This window comes from Oncorhynchus tshawytscha, linkage group LG20, assembly GCF_018296145.1.
Source record: "Oncorhynchus tshawytscha isolate Ot180627B linkage group LG20, Otsh_v2.0, whole genome shotgun sequence".
In the NCBI taxonomy this organism is placed as follows: Eukaryota; Metazoa; Chordata; class Actinopteri; order Salmoniformes; family Salmonidae; genus Oncorhynchus; species Oncorhynchus tshawytscha.
This window is the reverse complement of record NC_056448.1, coordinates 6192516-6211671: the sequence shown is the minus strand read 5'-3', so window position 1 is coordinate 6211671 and position 19156 is coordinate 6192516. Positions and strand designations below refer to the sequence as shown.

The window sequence follows — 19156 nt, the reverse complement described above, 5'->3', positions numbered from 1 at the left end:
CCTTCAGAAAGTATTCACACCACCCCTTGACTTTTGACAAAAAAAATTGTGCTACAGCCTGAATTTAAACTGTACTAAATTTAGATTGTTTTTTTTTTGTCACTGGCCTACACAAAATACCCCATAATGTCAAAGTACAATTATTTTATTTATTTTTAAACAAATTAATTCAAACTGAAAAGATGAAATGTCTTGAGTCAATCAAGTATTCAACCCCTGTGTTATGGCAGGCCTAAATACATTCAGGTCACTTAACAAGACACATAATAAGTTGCATGGACTCACTCTGTGTGCAATAATAGTGTTTACCATGATTTTTGAATGACCACATCATCTCTGTACCCCACACAATTTCCAACACAGATGAAACCACAAAGACCAGGCAGGTTTTCCAATGTCTCGCAAAGAAAGGCACCTATTGGTAGACGGGTAAAAAAATAAAAAGCAGACATTGAATATCCATTTGAGCATGGTGAAGTTCTTAATTACACTTTGGATGGTGTATCAATACACCCAGTAACTACAAAGATACAGGCATCCGTCCTAAGTTACCGGAGAGGAAGGAAGCCGCTCAGGGATTTCACCACGAGACCAATGGTGACTTAAAACAGAGTTGAATGGCTGTGATAGGAGAAAACTGAACATTAATAAACAACACTGTGGAATGTTGTTGTACTTAATCCACCATACTAACCTAATTGATAGAGTGAAAAGAAGGAAGCCTGTACAGAATATTCTAAAACATGCATCCTGTTTGCAATAAGGCACTAAAGTAGTACTGCAAAACATGTGGCAAAGCAATTCAATTTTGTCCTGAATACAAAGTGTTATGTTTGGGGCAAATCCAATACAACACATTCCTGATTACCACTCCATATTTTCAAGCATTGTTGTGGATGGGTCATGTTATGGTTATGCTTGTAATCGTTAAGGACTGGGGAGTTTTTCAGGATAAAAAAGAAACTGAATGGAGCTAAGCACAGGCAAAATCCTAGAGGAAAACCTGGTTCAGTCTGCTTTCCACCAGACACTGGTATTTTTTATTTTATTTTTTAAACAAGCATTTCGCTACACTCACATTAACATCCGCTAACCATGAGTATGTGACAAATTAAATTTGATTTGATTTGATTAATTCACCTTTCAGCAGGACAATAACCTAAAATGAAAGGCCAAATCTACATTGGAGTATTTTACCAAGAAGACAACGAAAGTTCCTGAGTGTCCGAGTTACAGTTTTGACTTAAATCTGCTTGAAAATCTATGTCAAGACCTGAAAATTGTTGTCTAGCAATGATGAACAACCAATTTGACAGAGCATGAAGAATTTGGAAAAGAATAATGGTCAAATGTTGCACAATCCAGGTGTGGAAAGCTCTTAGAATCTTACCCCAAAAGACTCACAGTTGTAATCGCTGCCAAAGGTGATTCTAACATGTATTGACTCAGGGTGTTGAATACTTATCTAATGAAGGTATGAGTGTTTTATTTAGTACACATTTTTTATTTATATATATATTTTTACAAATGTTCACATTTTTCTTCCACTTTAACATAAGCATATTTTGTGTACACAGTTGAATACATTTTAATCCCACATTGTAAGAACAAAATATGGAAAAAGTCAATGGGTGTGAATACTTTGACGGCAAATCAAATCAAATTTTATTTGTCACATACACATGGTTAGCAGATGTTAATGCGAGTGTAGCGAAATGCGGCACTGTATATCTATGTGCGTGCGTGAACCCATTTAGCCTCAGTTCCTTGGCTCTCCTAGCTACATCTAGCCCACTCCCTGAAAGCTACACCCCATCTTTGATTTCAGGTGGCATCAGGTGAGAAAGAACACTCGTTAAGGAAGACCTGAGGGGTTGCTTAAGGGTTGCTAAGGTTATAGTTCAGACACAGTGGTAGGATTGTCAAACGTTTGCCTGTACTTAGCACCTCTGAACTGTGTCAGCAGTCAATCTCTTTAGTATTCACACAGCAAAGACCTTCAAGTCGTCAGCTACTCAGCCTTATTAAAATACTCCAAAACAGAAGGGGGAAGTAGTTTTGTTTGACAATGCATGTCCGTGTATGTTGCTTAGCTAGTTCACGGGTAAAAATAAAAATGGTCAAGATTGGTCTAGATTCCAAAGTTAGCTAGCTGCGCTAATGTTGTTATTTTGTAGAAAACTCTTGTTGATACTAGCCAGATAGCCACAGCTAGATAACTGCTTAGCAAGATGACGAAGAAACAATTTAATTAACTTTCCATAATCTCATACTGCCAGCGCCAGCCCATAGCCAAATGTGCACAACATAGATAGCTAGCTAGAGAACCAACAAACCAGCCAAGCCAAGCCCTACCTAGCCTATCCAAGAAATGCAGCAGGCAGGCCTGTATAATCATCAATAATACAGTGATATCTCATCATATCCCACCAGTTCACGAGGCGATGCTTGGGCCACACACTAATCACTGTATTATAGTCTTCATTGTGTCCACTCAACACAATAACAGTTGTGGGTATGGGGGTATCGGTCTGTGGAACAGACTGACATATGGGCTATGGACCCTGTGTGTTCATATGATACTCTGTATCAGCCAGTGCTTCATCTGGCTAGCTATCATTAGGTATTCAATGCATTCAAAACAGCTATCTAGATCAGTCCCTTGTTGCTTGCATGGCTTGCTGTCAATGTTGTTTTGTAAGAACTTATCTAGTAATATGGTCAGGTAAACACACTACAGAGCCCAATCCAGACACCCTTGCACTGGCCCCAGTGTTTCCTGGGAAGCAGACACAAACAAGCTGGTCCAGGATTGGCTCATGTTTGGCCTGGTTTCAGCAATTCCCCTCTCTCATTCCCTTCTCCCTCCCTTTCCCTGCCTGCAGAGCAGACTACATACTTGGCTCAGCCTTATGCCAGTCAGAGTCAGACCAGCCCAGGCGTGTATCCCAAATGGAACCATATTCCCTATTGGCACTGGTAGTAAGTATTGCATTATAGGGAATAGGGTGCCATTTGGGATGCATGTCAGACCAGCGCCCCCAGCCCTCTCCCCCCAGAACACAGACTGACTGACTGGGTCCATATCTTGACTGTAGGACTCTCTGTTCCCACTGTTACATGGCTTAGAAGGAAAAGGCTTTACAGACCCCACGCAGACAGAGTGGAATGCAGCTAGAAGCATATTAGAAAAATAATAATAAATAAATAAAATTCCACACAAAACAACAAACGTTTATTCTATTATTGGTACGTTTCAGGTAGATGTTCAGGTGTGTTTCAGGTGTGAGGGGCTCGTCTACTTCTCTGTCTGCTGGCCTCTGGAAGCCCCAGTTATGGAGCGTTCTCCTCTCTCCTCTCCTACTTTCCTCTCCCCTTCCCTCCTCTCTTCTATACCTCCTCTCCTTACCACTCTTCTCACCTGTACTCACCCCTTCTCTGTCCAGTCTCCTCATATCCTCCCCTACTCCACTTTACCCTCCGCTCTCCTCTCCTCTCCCTTCCAAAGGAGCCAAACTGTCTGTACCTTATCACTACAGAACGAGGCAGCGCAGGCCAGACAATACATTCCACAGGCGCTGTCTGATTGCATCCCAAATGGGATACTATTCCCTATATAGTGCACTACTTTTCTGGTCAAAAGTCATGTCCTACGTAGGGAATAGGGTGCCATTTGGGACATAACCTGTTTGTCATTGAAAGTCGTTGAGCCTGATAGGTGGAGGAGTAACAACACACAACTCTGTTGATATTCAAATGGAGAGGAGGGGGAGTGGGGACTGGGCTCACAGAAGACTGGGAAGGAGAGTGAAAGCCAGGGATGGATGTAGAGGGAGAGTGAAAGCTAGGGAGAGAGGGAGAGAACCTGGGAGAAGGAGATGAAAAAAGGGAGAGACCGAGAGAAAGCCAGAGACAGAGGGAGGATGGCTAGCAGGCAGGAAGAGAGAGACAGACAAAGACAGATACAGAGGGAAAGGCAGATAGAGCGAGGCTGGACAGCAGGCAGGGAGAGAGAGGGGCTGGCCCCTAGCCCTGGATGGGTCTTTTGTCTCTGTCTAGGGGCTGAGGGCAGAGGTCTGAGACAAATAATAGGGACAGTCTGGCGCTGCTGGGACACTGTGGTGTGGGGAAGAAACATCAGCTGGATATCCCTGGGGCATTCTCACCTTCTGTTAACCCTTTCATATAGATACAGACAGACGGCCAGGGACATACGCATGTCTAGGCTGACTCATTGACTCACAAAGTGTCTACCATGCTGGTCTATGTCTAATTCTATGTCCATGTCTAGTTCATTCGCCACTTATATGCTAATATATGTCTAGTCTAGTTCATCCGTATGTGCAATAAAACCTGTGACTCTGTTTGTCCGAAGAGAGATAAAGTCAAAACCGGAGCCCTTGATACACAAACCCAGACCCGGACCCCTTGAGACCCAGATGTCCATGAACATACATCCTTTAATTTGTGTTAGAAGAACATGGTAGACTTGTATAGTCTATGTCTAGTTTAGTCCGTCTGTATAGAACCAGTGACTGACTAGACTGTCCTATCATCATAATTTTATAGATTTTTATTTAACTAGGCAAGTCAGTTAAGAACACATTCTTATTTACAATGACGGCCTACCCCGGCCAATTGTGCGCCACCCTATGGGATTCCCATTCACAGCCGGATGTGATACAGCCTGGATTCGAACTAGGGACTGTAGTGACGCCCCTTGCACTGAGATGCAGTGCCTTACACCACTGCGCCACTCGAGAGCCCACTAGACATATATTAGCATAGAAGTGGTGATTGAACAGACATAGACATAGAATTAGACATAGACCAGCATGGTAGACATGGTAGACACTGAGTCAGCCAGACATGCTGATGTCCCTGGCCGTCTGTCTGTATCTATATGAAAGGGTTAACAGAAGGTGAGAATGCCCCAGGGATATCCAGCTGATGTTTCTTCCCCATACCACAGTGTCCCAGCAGCATCAGACTGCCCCTATTATGCGTGTCAGACCTCTGCCCTCAGCCCCTAGGCAGAGACAAAGGACCCATCCAGGGCTCAGATGATAATGGTAAAAGGAAGTCAGAATGAATCATTTGAACTCCACATCCACACATTCAGCTGCTGCCGAACCCACCTCCTGTGATGGGCAGATTCAGATTCACTTTTATTAAATCGGTTAGTTAGATAGCCAGTAAAGATAGATGATCAGTTAGCTAGCCAGTCGAAACATAATACAGGCCTTGCCAACTATTGTCCAATTTTCTAGTACTCTACCATGCAAGGCACTAAATAAAGAAAATGTCATTGGTAGCACTGGTGCGCTCAACTTTAAAAAGCTAGGAGCACCACATGAAATTTAGGAGCACCAGAGCAGATGTTTTGCCCTAGAAACGAATATGTAGCACGGTAAAGACATTTGTTTATTATACAAATACCTGTCATTGAAATGACTAAGTCATATGTGGAATATTAGGTTTCTGCATTGTGTAAAAGCACAATATTTCCATTGAAAATGTTACTGTCTCTTTAAAAAGGTCAGCTTTGTGATGATGACATGCAAGAGATGTGCCATTCAGTCATTGCAAAGCTGTGATCTCCTGAAGAAGCTATCCCTTTTACATTCTTTCTGTGCCCCCAAGTGTTTGGATAAACTGGTAAAGTTACATAGCTAGCCAATGAGGTAACACGACTGAACAAAGTGTAAACAAATGGTTAACAACCGCCCACAACATGGTTTATTATGGATGTAAAGTGGTCCCGGGGATCTGCTATAGCAGGGTCTCCCAAACTCAGACCTGGGTGCACCTTTAGTTTTTTTGCCCTAGCTCTACACAGCTGATTCAAATAACCAACTCATCAAGCTTTGATTATTTGAATCAGCTGTGTAGTGCTAGGGACCGAGTTTAGGAAACCCTGTACTACAGGAAGAATTATTGTTTTTAAATGTTGCGCTGGTAATATGGGACAGATCCTTAGACCTGGTTGTGCTTGAAGTAAACCATTGTCGCTGTAGTAATGTTGCAACCATGACGCTACCGAATCTGCAATTGCTTTTTTTCTCAAGGGCACTCAAACAATGGTACAGCGAAGCCTATCATTACAAGTATTAACTGGGAGATTTTTTCCCTAATAATCGCACAGTGCTCCCAAAATTAAACTCCTGTTCGCACAGCAAAATATTGAGTTGCACCTTAGAGCCCTGCTACCATGCCATCTCAATTGAACAAATAGCTAGGCAATGCTCTATATAAGTGCTTTGTGAGGGCATTTAAAGACTTATTGATAATTTCATACAGCATTAATCATTAGCCTATTAATTTTTATTGGGAAGATAAGGTTGTGTCCCAAATAGCACCGTATTCCCTATATAATGCACTACTTTTGAATAAAAAAGAAAAAAGGAAGAAAGAAAGAAAAAAGGCACTATATAGGAAATAAGATGCCATTTGGGACACAACCCTAAATAAGGGGAATGAGTGAACGCAGACAGACAGACAGCCAGCCAGGGAGACAGCCAGCCAGGGAGACAGACAGCCAGGGAGACAGACAGCCAAGACAGGGAGGGAGACAGACAGACAGGGAGACAGACAGACAGGGAGACAGACAGACAGGGAGACAGACAGACAGACAGACAGGGAGACAGACAGACAGACAGGGAGACAGACAGACAGACAGGGAGACTGGGAGACAAGGAAGTGATGGGTATCTCTCAGGCAGAGCAGACTGAAGCAGAGTTGAGCGATGGAAGGATCGACCTAGATTATCACACTGCAGTGGTAATATTGTATCAGGATACATCAGTCAAGTGCAGCACGATATCATTACACTAAAGAAGAGATGAGAAATAAAGCTACACTAGCTGTCAATCAGACCAGTTCCATAACCTGCATAGACAGACACACCTAAACTACAGAATAGACACTTGCCTAGATAAAGGATAACGCAGGGGTGCTCATGGGCTACATACGGAAGGGGTTGATACAGGAATCCTGTGCTACAGACACTGAATACTGTACACAGTACAGTATTTGAAAGAAAACAAATACAATTTAAACTCAGGTTCTGACAGATACCTATGCCTAGATGAATAGACTGCAGAGTTTTTGTTCCTATATGCTACATAGAGAAATGCTGAAATGGAGGGTACTGAGATATACAGGAGGATATGGCTGGTCGTCAGACAGAATATCCCTTTTATCCCTTAGCTAGCTAGTTATGGTAGTTGTAGACACAAATGCCTTCCAGTTCCAATGACATGAGACAGAACATGGAACACATGATGAAACACTCAATTAAGGAGTCTGGGCGCTGAAGATGGACCCCATGCCTAGGATACATATTTCCTCCTTGATTATTATATGGATGGGGAATTGTGGGTAGGCGGCGTCCCGCGGCGAGAGCAAGGTAATGAGGTGCTGCTGTCAGATTTATTTCTCTCCCGGATTACACATCCCAAATGACACCCTATTCCTTATATAATGCACTGTCAAAGGTAGTGCGCTATATAGGGAATACGGTGCCATTTGTGACACAGGCAGAAGACAAAGTGTCGGAGCGATGGCACCTTCTTGAAATGCCATTACCTGCAGCAGCATATTTACCAGGCAGGAAGGATGGCTGTGATGGGAACATTAATGCTAATGAAGATTTGAGCTGGTCTTTGTCTTAGCTCATCCTCATCCCTAACTCCCCAGTCCCAGACAAGCTCTCAACATCCCAGCCCATCCCTTTCTTGTAACTCCCAGCCCCTTTCCTCCTCCCCATCTCCCATCCTATCCACCATCCCCAGCTCCCATCATTAGCTCCCAGCCCCATCCCTCATGAATCCCTATCCCCATCCCTGATCGCTCCTACCAAAAGTAATCCGATTACGTTTGGGTAATCTAAAAGTTACATGACTAATTACAATTTTGGACAGGTAACTAGTAACCGTAATGGATTACATTTAGAAAGTAACCTACCCAACCCTGTGTGTGTGCGTGTCTATGGTGTTACCTTGAGGCAGTCTTTGAGCAGAGAGTCTGCGTACGTACGTCTGTGTGTTGGTCTGGGTTCTTACCTGGAGGCGGTCTTTGGGCAGGTTGTGTGTGTGTGTGTGTCTGTCTGTCGGAGTGCGAGCGTGTGTGTGTTACTTACCTTGAGGCGGTCTTTGGGCAGGGCCTGTGCTCCCTTCATGATGACCTCCTGAACCCTCTCTACTGACAAGTCTGTCCCTGCTGCCTCAAGACGCTGGCTGAAGAAACCTATCACCTGGGGGACAGGGACACACGTCAGAGAAAGGATTTGTGTTTGTGTGCATGTTAGCTTGAGGAACCTTTCAGTTGAACTGTTATTTTTCAGTCGTGTGTGTGTGCGCGTGTGTAGTGTGATAGAGATGGTGTTTTTTGTCTGAGTGTCTGTAATTGTAAGTGGACAATTACACACACACACAGTTACACTTTAAGGTCCAGTCTTTTTCATGTGCTTTTCGGTGTCACCACTGACACTCTAGAGAATTAACACTTCATTGAGTCTCGTCTCTGTACATTTGTACATCAATAACATATGTTGATCTGATTGAACTATCATCTCTTCTCAGCTTCTATTTGTATCATCTGGATCCTAATTCATTTAACCCTGTTCTTTGGGTCTTCACAATAGTCTACCATTGCAACAGACGTCCTCCCCCCCACCATCACCCCCTTAGGCAGGGTTGTAGTAGACCACATATTGAGTGTCTCGGTCTTCGATCCATTTTTACTTGACTCAATCAATGGGGACTTGTAATTTCTTCCTGAGACCAGCCGAGACCCGAAGCTTCATTTATAACCGTTGTGTAAATTTTACACAAAAAAATAGAGATTCATAAACTTGGTGCAAGCCATACATACGCATGTGTCCCATTATGAATTAGACCGGTTGTGAAAAAGCCCATCCTTCACCTTTTATGGTGACAATAACACCCTTCTTTGCTGTAAACTTTGGAAGTATTGGAATTAGGCCAAGACAGTATCTAAAGGAAATAGCAATGGCCAACTTGATCAAACGTCTTGGGAGATGGCAGAATGTTTTCTTTTGCAGTGACATTTGCTGTATCTGATCGTCCCGGAAACACAAAAACAATAACAAATTGTTTTAGACTTGCAAACAGATCGTTTGCCTTCAATAATGTTCTGCATTGACTTTTTCCTGAACCTAAATATGCTGCACTGCCGCAAATTCGGAAACATTGTCTACTCTGAAAAAAATACTAGCAGTGCTAGCCTACACACATTCAATGCAAAAGATCAACTGTCCACCTGTCAAATTCTATTGTAGGCCTGTGTTATAACAATAGTTCCTTTCAGATGTATAGAGCAAAAATGAATTATAATGGCCTATTTAATAGGCCCAATTAAATTAGATGCGCATGGTAATTTCTTGTATGGCTACTTGGTGAATATGAACTCTTCATGGCCAGAAAGGTGAGGAATATATTATGCAATGGTAGATATATTTATTATGTTTATAAATTAAATCAGGTGTGTAAGACAAAGACAGAACAAATGGAAAATGAAAAGTGGATCGGCGGTGGCTAGAAGGCCGGTGACGTCGACCGCCGAACGAACACGGAGAGGGACCGACTTCGGCGGAAGTCGTGACACTTATTCTAGTGACACGATGGCCGGGGATTGGCTGCCGTTTGACAAATAAAAATCTAGTATTTTGATCATAATAATAATAATAATCTCATCATGTAGGCTATACATGTGCTCCAGCCAACAGCTCTCAGAGCCAACAACACGCAGGTAGCGCTGTTGGCTGGAGTGCATGTGCCAACACCAGAGTGGGCACACTCACTATATAACGCAACATTTTTTGTGCGAAAACCATCAGTAGAGTTCAAAATGCGATGGAAACCAATTGAATTTGTATTTTTTATTTGTTTAATGGGAATTTAACTGCAAAAGGTATTTTATTTGCCCTACGTCATCACGTATAGCCTTTTATCTGCAACAAGTCCATCTCAGTCACACATATCTTCTGGGGAAAATGCAGATGTTTTAATATTCATATGAAATTCTGTCACCAATTGGATGGAAACCTAGCTACAGTCCCAGACAGACCTCTCAAACAGCATGCAGCACACAGGCATCAGCGGCAGCAGGGCTGGGTTACAGGGAAAGGAGTAGTGAAGATTAGGCTGCCATCTGTCTTTAGTGTTTCGAGACACTTGTTGGAAGACTGAATGACAGCTAGAGTAGCCCTCGACAACATAATCATGTTCTTAATTAATATTTTACTATCAGCCCCATGAGGGTACAGAGAGTGGACTTATTTTATTCATCAATACATTTCAGAAACTTGTTTTGAGTTGTACTGTGCTGGTTTCTTCTCATCTGACACTTCAATAGTGACCAGCCCTCATACCAAAACTTACAAAGCCTATTCACAAAACTACTGAAGTCTTACGCTTTCTAAATCCTGTTCATAAATTGTAAATTGCCATTTGTTTTCTATGAAGAGTCTTAGATTCATGTTTTGGAATGGTAACGTGCGTGTGTATGAGCAGTGTCCGTCTGTATGTGCATGCGAGCACTCGATTCTATGTCTCTCTCTCTCTCACTCACTGTGTCCAGGTTCTGCATGATGTCCTGGAAGGATGGGTGTGTTCTGAACTGTTCAAAGAGCTCTCTCTTGTAGAGCAGGGCGTAGACCAGGTTGGGGTTGTGGTGTAGAGAGTTCGACAGACACGAGTTGATGATCTCCAGCATCATCCTGATCACCTCCTCAATCACATTCAGGTCCTGGGCCTATAAAAGAGAGAGATGACTAACTATTAACATACAGGGTCTATAAAGAGAGAATCTGATTTATTTTATAAGAGACAGAAGAAGCAAGACACAATAGACAACTTTTAGGTGAAACATTTAATGACCTGATATTTCACTTTGGGGGAAAACTGTATGAAATAATTACCCTGATGTGTCACCTTTGTCTTACTGCAGTAAATTTGAATTTTTTGCTAAATGTCCAACACAGTGGTCATCTGGTTTAAAGCAAATAGGGATTACATAACCAAAAGAACAAGGCTACTAGAAGTAAAAGGGAAACTTTGTTCCTAGAATCAATGGTTTCCATTGGGTCGTAAATAGAAAGTGACTGTGTGTGAGAGCACGGCAGCCTAGCAGCGGCCATAGCGAGGGAGCCAGAGAGGAAGCCGGGGGCACCACTAGGTCCGTAGCGGTAGTACACAGGGATCACAGGGGCAGGCAGGCGGCAGGGTGGTTGTGTCATGTTGAGGGATACCCATTGTGATGCCTGCATGGCTGAGATGGTATCTAGCTCCATACAGACTGTCTGGAGTCTCTGGCTAGGGACCAGACAGCACTGCAGCACTCTGCTATGCAAAACAGCAACATATTATGCCTGCCTGCCTGTGAGGGAGGGAGGGAGGGAGGGAGGGAGGGAGGGAGGGAGGGAGGGAGGGAGGGAGAGGAGAGAGAGAGAGAGAGAGAGAGAGAGAGAGAGAGAGAGAGAGAGAGAGAGAGAGAGAGAGAGAGAGCAGAAGGAGTGGGGAAGTGAAGTCCCTTCCGTGGCTGGATTACAGCCCTGCTCCCTCCCTCCATTACCTCATGCTATCGTTCACTCCCACTTTGTAAACCACCAATCTCTAGCTAACTATGCTCAGAATATCAAGGAACCTAGGTTATTGTAAAGGCATCAAATCATGTTCTAACAGTATGGTCACTCATCTAAACATGTGCCATTGGCCTGAAAACAATCATGTAAATTCTAAAACTCACAATCATCAATACACCAGACATAAGGACGTGGTGGTGGTTAGGGCTGTGGCGGTCATGACATTTTGTCAGCTTGTGACAGCCAAGCAAATAACTCCCAGTCTCACGGTAATTGACCATTAATTAACATAAACACATTTAGCATCTCCTTGCTTCCACACACAGCTTACAAGCCACTGATGCAGACCTTTGGAACATCTACATTTTAAAAAGTCTAATAAATCCATGTAATATAGCCTACAGAAAGAACAATAAATCAATTATTTATTTTAGGCAGGTCAAAAGAAACATAATATGAAGAAAATGTAGTCTGTTTCAGATGAACAGAATAGCTGTCCTTATATTAGGCCCTGATATGACTATGCCATATGGCGGTGGGCTACACTAGTTCATTTAGCAGACAAGATTTGCTTAGAATTCCGTGGAATTATTTTATAGTATGAAGAATACAATTGAACATAACTGAATAAAATAGAAAGGATATTTTCTACAAATGATTTGGGGGAGTGTGCACATGCGGCTATTCTGTGTTGAAAAGTTAACAAAGATACTCCTATATGCTTAATTATTTATGTGACTTTAGTTGTGAAACAGATGAGCTCATGGGCTCTCATGTAGTGTTTGATTAGATTTTCGAAAACATTTGCATTGATGTCAGAGTGATTACAGGGACAATAGAGTACTGAATAGGAGGCAGTTAGCAAGTTTGGTAGGCTACAAATGACCATCAGCAGCATCAGAGCTTGGAGATGCCTATTTGGAGAAGTCTAATTACCATGATTACCATACAGTCACTGTAACGGCCCTAGGGGCGGCAGGTAGCATTGGGCTAGTAACCGAAAAGTTGCTGGTAAAAATCTGTCCTTCTGCCCCTGAACAAGGCAGTTAACCCACTGTTCCCCGTCATTGTAAATAATAATGTGCTCTTAACTGACTTGTCGAAAGGGAAATAAAGATTATATTAAAAAAATTACCCTCCATAACCATCTGTGCACCCACAGAATAAAACAGAACATATGCTATGGGTCTACCACTCTATAGCTCCAAACAACATGTTCTTCCAGGGTGTCAGCTGGATACTAGCAGCAACAACACACCATACCGTTTCAACTGCATAGGGACTCACACTGTCCTTTTGACTCACAAAACAACTCATGTCCGAACCAATTTCCTCACAGCGAAGGAGAGAAGACATCACTCCTTCAGAGGGGGAGAGAGAGATAAGGGGAGCGAAAGAGACAGACGCATGGTATCTGCATCCGCATGGGGCTGCCAGCCTGAGGCTGGTCTACTTGCTATTTCCCTTTCGACTCCCTCCCTCCCTACTGCTTGTCTACTTGCCATTTCACCTTTGACATCAACAGTTTCATTCTACCCAGTCCCTACCTCCCTGCCGTCTGGCAGCGCTTATGCCATATTCCCATGGCTGAGAGGGAGGAAAGAGCATGGCAGCATCCCAAATGGCACCCTATTCCCTTTATAATGCCCTACTTTTGAAAAGGTCCCACATGGCTCTAGTCAGAAGTTGTGCACTAAGTAGGGAATATGGTGCCATTTGGGACACAGATAATCATGTCTGTCTGCAGCAGCAGGAGAGCTGGATCACCCTCTGTGCGTCAGACCAATTTAGACCCCTGCACTAATGGCTTCTGAGTGGCTAAGACGGAGCCAGCCCACCAGCCGAGAGTCACTGGCTGAAAATCGAGTCAGAGACGCAATGGGGAGCCACTGACTGCAGGACCGCTGAGCACAAAAATGAAGAGAAGGAGAGGAGTGAGCAAGAGCGATCCATTCTGAGGACACAAAGGGTAGATAGGAAGTGCACACTGAAAGATGGATAGTTGGTTTATCTGAGTGATGGCATCTCCTGGCTGTAGGGCCCTCTGCACCGCCATGTGATACATGTTCTCTGAACAGCTGGATCTCCAGTACCTTACAGAGATAGAGTCATGCCTGTTCCAGCCCAGGAGAAAAGAGAAGGCCTAGGAGAAAGCTGGTCTGAATAATCCCATGCAGCGTAGCTATAGCTAGATATCATCTTCTAGGGTAAGGCGGGGCAGCAGAGATGGAGAGGACATACTGTACTCTTCATCTACATCTGATAGTGCAGCGCTGGCTTGTAGATAGCCACTGGCTTGGCTGTCTGGTGTATTACATTACAGTAGTTTATGAAATGACATGGAAGAGAATAGATATCAGTCCAGCTGATCAGTCCTGCAAAGGTTCTCAGAGTCAGATGTCAAGATCAGAGATATGGAGAACAGTGAATCATCTCTAGGAGAGTGTGTAGGAGCGACATTCAACCTACTGCAAAACCTGCATCAAAAGGAAATGTATGTGCCAGAGTATGATTATTGGTGCGTGAGTGTATGTCAAAGAGGCAGCTTGTGTATGAGGGAGTCTGTGTGTGTGTGTGTGTGTGTGTATATAAAACACATACAAATACTCAAGATAAAACTATGAGGCAGCGATATGATGTTGTCATAGAAACATGCACATGATGAGCGAACGGAACACAGATATGGAATGAAACGGGGTGTTGGTGTGTGTGTGTGTGTGTGAGTTGCTCGCATCAAAAAGCTTTTTGTGTTCAAACAAACATGGTGTGTGACAGGAACAGTTTGTCTGATAACTGTTGAAAAGAGCCAGGGAGTGACCCAAATGGCACTCTATTCCCTACATAGTGCACTACTTTAGACCAGAGCCCTTTGGGCCTTGGTCTAAAGGAGTGCACTATATAGGGAACAAGGTGCCATTTGGGACAGAGTTAGTAAAACATTTATTCACACAACCATCTGTCATGTAGGACACGGAGGGACAAGGCCGGATTAAGAAATCATAGGCCCTTTTTTTGTGAAAAAAAGTGCTGCTGGCAAAAAATTGAGTTATTAAAATAAATAAATATTGGTTCTACAGACAGATTAGTCTTCTCTTTTCAGCGGTAGGCATTTGCTTTCCAAACTGTACATTTTTACCGCAATTGTATTTAGAAATTTGCAAAAAGGCAAATAAACAGCTGCAACCAACCATAGAAATATAATCTATAGATAACAGTTCCCACTCAAGTCAGGACGGGAAGCCATTGCTAGCGTACCCATGAGTTTAACACTCAAATTGCCAGGGTAAGAGCAGATGTTCCAAATCCTTTCTATGGATTATAGGTCTATGGCCACAATGGAACAAGCTGTATATTTGGCGCACTTGCTGCCCAAATTGCGGCCTTCCTGACTGTAGGCAACCGGTCACTGCCAAACTAAACACTTGAGTAAATGAGGGATACAACGTTTATGTTATGATGTGTTGGGTGCATTTTCCTGGCATGGTTTAGGTCCACTTGTAGAATCTATGCCAAGGTGCACTGAAGCTGTTCTGGCAGCTCATGGTGGCCTAACACCCTTTTAAGACACTTCATTTTGGCAGTTACCTGCATGGCTTGTGATCAAAATTTTATCCAGTTCTTTTTTTGTAACTACTGATGCTCTGTGGCTAAATGTTGCTCTCTGGTGTATTTTGAACATTGAAAGCGGGCTCCTTTGGTTGGATAAAATAATAATTTAAAAAAACTTTTTTTTTTGCCTCGTGCCCCTTATGGCATTGGGCCCCTGACTCACACAGTTGGCCAGTCACATTTTCTTAATATGCAGTTTATTTTTTATTAATCAGTTACCCATTCAAGGCATGGCCCCCAGTTACCCACTTGGGCCTCCTACCTCCTCTCCTCCCCCAATCTGATGATGAGCAGAGCGGCAGCAGGCGGCTGTCTACACTCAATGAGAGAGGGCTCCTGAATCCTCCTGTGGTTGCGGTAAAAATATGTCAAATATATACTACATATACTGTATTTCATGTATTTTTTGTTTGTTTTTGCTACCTGTTGGGCCCCCCACGGGCCTGGGAACAGGGGCCTTAGCCCCGGTAAGCCCCTGCATTCATCCGGGCCCTGGGGAGGGAGTGTATACATTTGTTGCCCTGGCTAGGTTCAGAAGAGCTCGTGTGTGTGTCTCCCTGTCAGTGTTTCAGTTCGGAAAATTTGTCACAGACAAGTGACTGGGAAGATTTACCAGACAATTTATCAGACATCTGAGAAACTTACAGGCCATCCATATGCATTGGGTGCGTACCCGATTAGGGCGTCCACCCATGCAGTGCCAGCCCCATCAATAAATGAGGGATATTGGCCAAATGAGACACATTTACATGTCCTTAAAAACAGCCTGTAACAAATTACAAAAACACTATTCCTTGTGTTTCAATGTGTAGCATATGCAAAACTTTATAGCCTATTGTTTTATTGGTTTTTAATTTTCTAAAACAATAATTGTCCACCTCACGGTTCAGCTGTCGGAGATTTGAGCACTAAATGCATCAGGGCATTGCATGCATAGGCCTATAGGATTAGGCATCCACTTTAAGGTATTAATATATTTTTTTACATTTATAAAAAAGCAAGAAAAGCTTAAGCCTCAGAGAGAGAGAGAGAATTAGAGATATGCCGGCGGCATGCTATGACACCGACATGGACTTTTTATAGTCAGATATACAGTGCATTCGTAAAGTATTCAGACTCCTTGACTTTTTCCACATTTTGTTAGTTACAGCCTTATTCTAAAATGGATTACATCTACATACAATACCCCATAATGACAAAGTGAAAACAGGTTCTTAGATATTTTTTAAAAACGTATTAAAAATAAAAACAGAAACACCTTATTTAAGTAATACATAAGTAACCCTAACCCGGAAGCCAGCCGCACCAGTGTCGGAGGAAACACCGTCCAATTGGCGACTGGAGTCAGCTTGCAGGGGCCCCGGTCCACCACAAGGAGTTGCTAGAGCGCGATGGGACATGGAAATCCCGGCCGGGCAAACCCTCCCCTAACCTGGACGACGCTGGGCCAATTGTGCACCGCCTCAATGGTCTCTGTGACACAGCCTGGTATCGAACTTGGGGCTATAGTGACGCCTTAAGCACTGCGACGCAGTGCCTTAGAATGCTGTGCCACTCGAGAGGCTCCAATTTAATCCATTTGAATTCTGTCTGTAACACAACAAAATGTGTAAAAGTTTAGGGGTGTGAAAACATTCTGAAGGCACTGAATGAATTAATATTCATTACAGCTAAATCATTTTACGTATTCAATTAATAGTTTAGTACCAAAACCAAGAACCCTTTCCAGCTCCTTTCTGGAGCTTCTATGTCGCAATAGTCTACACGTCACAGAAATACAATGGAATTTACACAGCATACTACAATTCCCTGAGTGCATTTCACTTCCCAGGTTGCACATGGCAGCTGGATGTCTAGTTTCTACTGGCTACTGCTAGGAAGCCCAGACAAACGCAAAGTAGTCTAAATATATTGCTGTCAAGTTGAGTGCGTTTCACATGACTTTTGGGTTGTGTAATCATATCATAATGCTCACATGAATGGCATGCTGAATATATATTAATGACATTTATCACACAATTATTAAAATTTAGTAGAATAAAGACAACGTTACAATGTAAAGGTAAAATCGTTTTTTTGCCGTTTTGGAACTAAACCTCCCTTACGCTGCACTGCTTTGTAACTAACACCTTTTGTTTAGTTGCGTCAGTGGGCTGGCCCTCATCTGCTCTGTAATCAAAGTTTCCAATAGTTCGCTTTTGGAGCCATTTATGTCAACAAATTGTGGGCGTGGAGGTATGATGTTTTCGTTAGAAGAAGCCATGACAAAGATATTTAAAAGTAAGGTTTCCCCTTCTGTCTGTGTCAATGCTTTCAGTATTTTCTCTCTCTTCAAGCTTAAGTGGTTTGCGCTGACAGCTGCATGTGCAAGCGCAGCCTGGCCAGCCCCCTTGAGAAAATTCGGACAAATTACAACAGACTCGATCCTCGCAATCCATATATGATGTGAAATACATTTGACAGAAGTACCGAAAGTAACAAATTCTAGCACCAAACCGTTTTACATGTTCTTGTATCAAAGTACCAAAGTTTCAGTATACTGTGCAACACTTGATATAGGAGTATAATTCGCTCATTTTCTATCAGAATATTTTTCATAACGATAAGCATTCAATTCTTAGATTATAGGACTAACTTTGGTAGGCCTAAAACATTCATCCTCATCTCAACTATGTTATCAAAAGCTAATAGCAACACCACACCGTCACAAAAGTTTCTAAACTTTATTAGGGTAATATCAAAAGTCAAGGAATTGTTTATAGGGAAAATAGAGCAGGATATTATATTGTGGAAAACACAACATTACAGTTGGAACTTTCCTTCACTGGAATGAAACAAAACATTTGCAAACTGGTTGAAACCTTAACAAAAGTTTTGAACAGGCTATATATTGCAGCATGCACCAAGAAAGGCTAGTGCCAACCTTACCCAACAAATGACAGCAATAGGTTAATGATATTTATTTTACAACATGCCTACTTATAACCTATCTTAAACTAAACACTGAGCACACAATTAAAAAAAGGCAGATCAAACTTAATTTAGTCAATGAAAATTTCTCAACAGAATGAAACTCATTTAGCATATTTATAGAACTGGTTTAGGTTAATACATAGGACTACAATAATAACAATAATTACACATTCAAATGGCTCTCGTGTGAAGTAGTGACCCGTGACATACGCCAAGTTTCCTGAAATGGGTCACACAACCGTTTTTGGAAGAAAAGCCTTCTAGAACTTGTGAACTTCCATGTGCCTAAATAACAAACGTCTATGCCATCTGTAAATAAAAATACAATTGTTAAATTACGAGCCTAGTTGGTTTAGCCACAGAAAAAGTTGCAACCTTCCCGCTAGCCATGATTGGCTGAGATAATGAGTGGGCTGGACATGCCAAGAGATGTGTTCGGATTGGCCATATACTGTAGCACACTTCTGTGTGAGCTTCTGAGCTGGTTAGTATGTGTAGGTAATCCTGTCTAACGTGGCTATTAAAATATATATATATATATATATTCTTAGTAGAATGGCATATGTGTTGCTCTCCACTTTCTGGAGGGCCAAGTTTTGAAGTCAGTGAAATTAGATGGTGATAGCTAAGGAGATGGAGAAAACACCGGTCTCTGGATTACATCTTCAAACTAAGGGCAATGATGGCATCCGTGATAGGGAGAAGCGTCCAAACATGATGTACAAGATAGTCTAGCTAGCTACATTTTCAGATATTACACATTTATAAATTGGACAAAGTCGGTTTCATTTCAAGTTAAAGTATACTGCTAGCTAGCTAGTTACCTAACGTTAGCTGGCTGGCTCACTAGCTAACATTACGTGTATGATCTTATTATTCGTATGTCAGGGCCATTTGCTTGGCTATTTATAGCCTAATGTTAGCTAGCTGCAGATTCATGCAAGGTAGTAACATCATGAGTTGGGATTA

At 42.6% G+C, this 19156-nt stretch overlaps 1 protein-coding gene across 6 annotated transcripts in view; it reads right to left on the bottom strand.

The window, feature by feature from the left end:
- The window catches only part of LOC112219613 (dymeclin), a 159879-nt gene that overhangs the window by 7367 nt on the left and 133356 nt on the right, over nt 1-19156 (bottom strand). For all 6 annotated transcript variants that reach the window (XM_042302103.1, XM_024381005.2, XM_042302104.1 and 3 more), the window contains 2 exons: nt 10594-10776; nt 8141-8254 (listed from right to left, as the gene is read on the bottom strand). In XM_042302103.1, coding sequence (XP_042158037.1) covers nt 8141-8254; nt 10594-10776 — 297 coding nt within the window. The remainder of the gene's footprint in view (nt 1-8140; nt 8255-10593; nt 10777-19156) is intronic.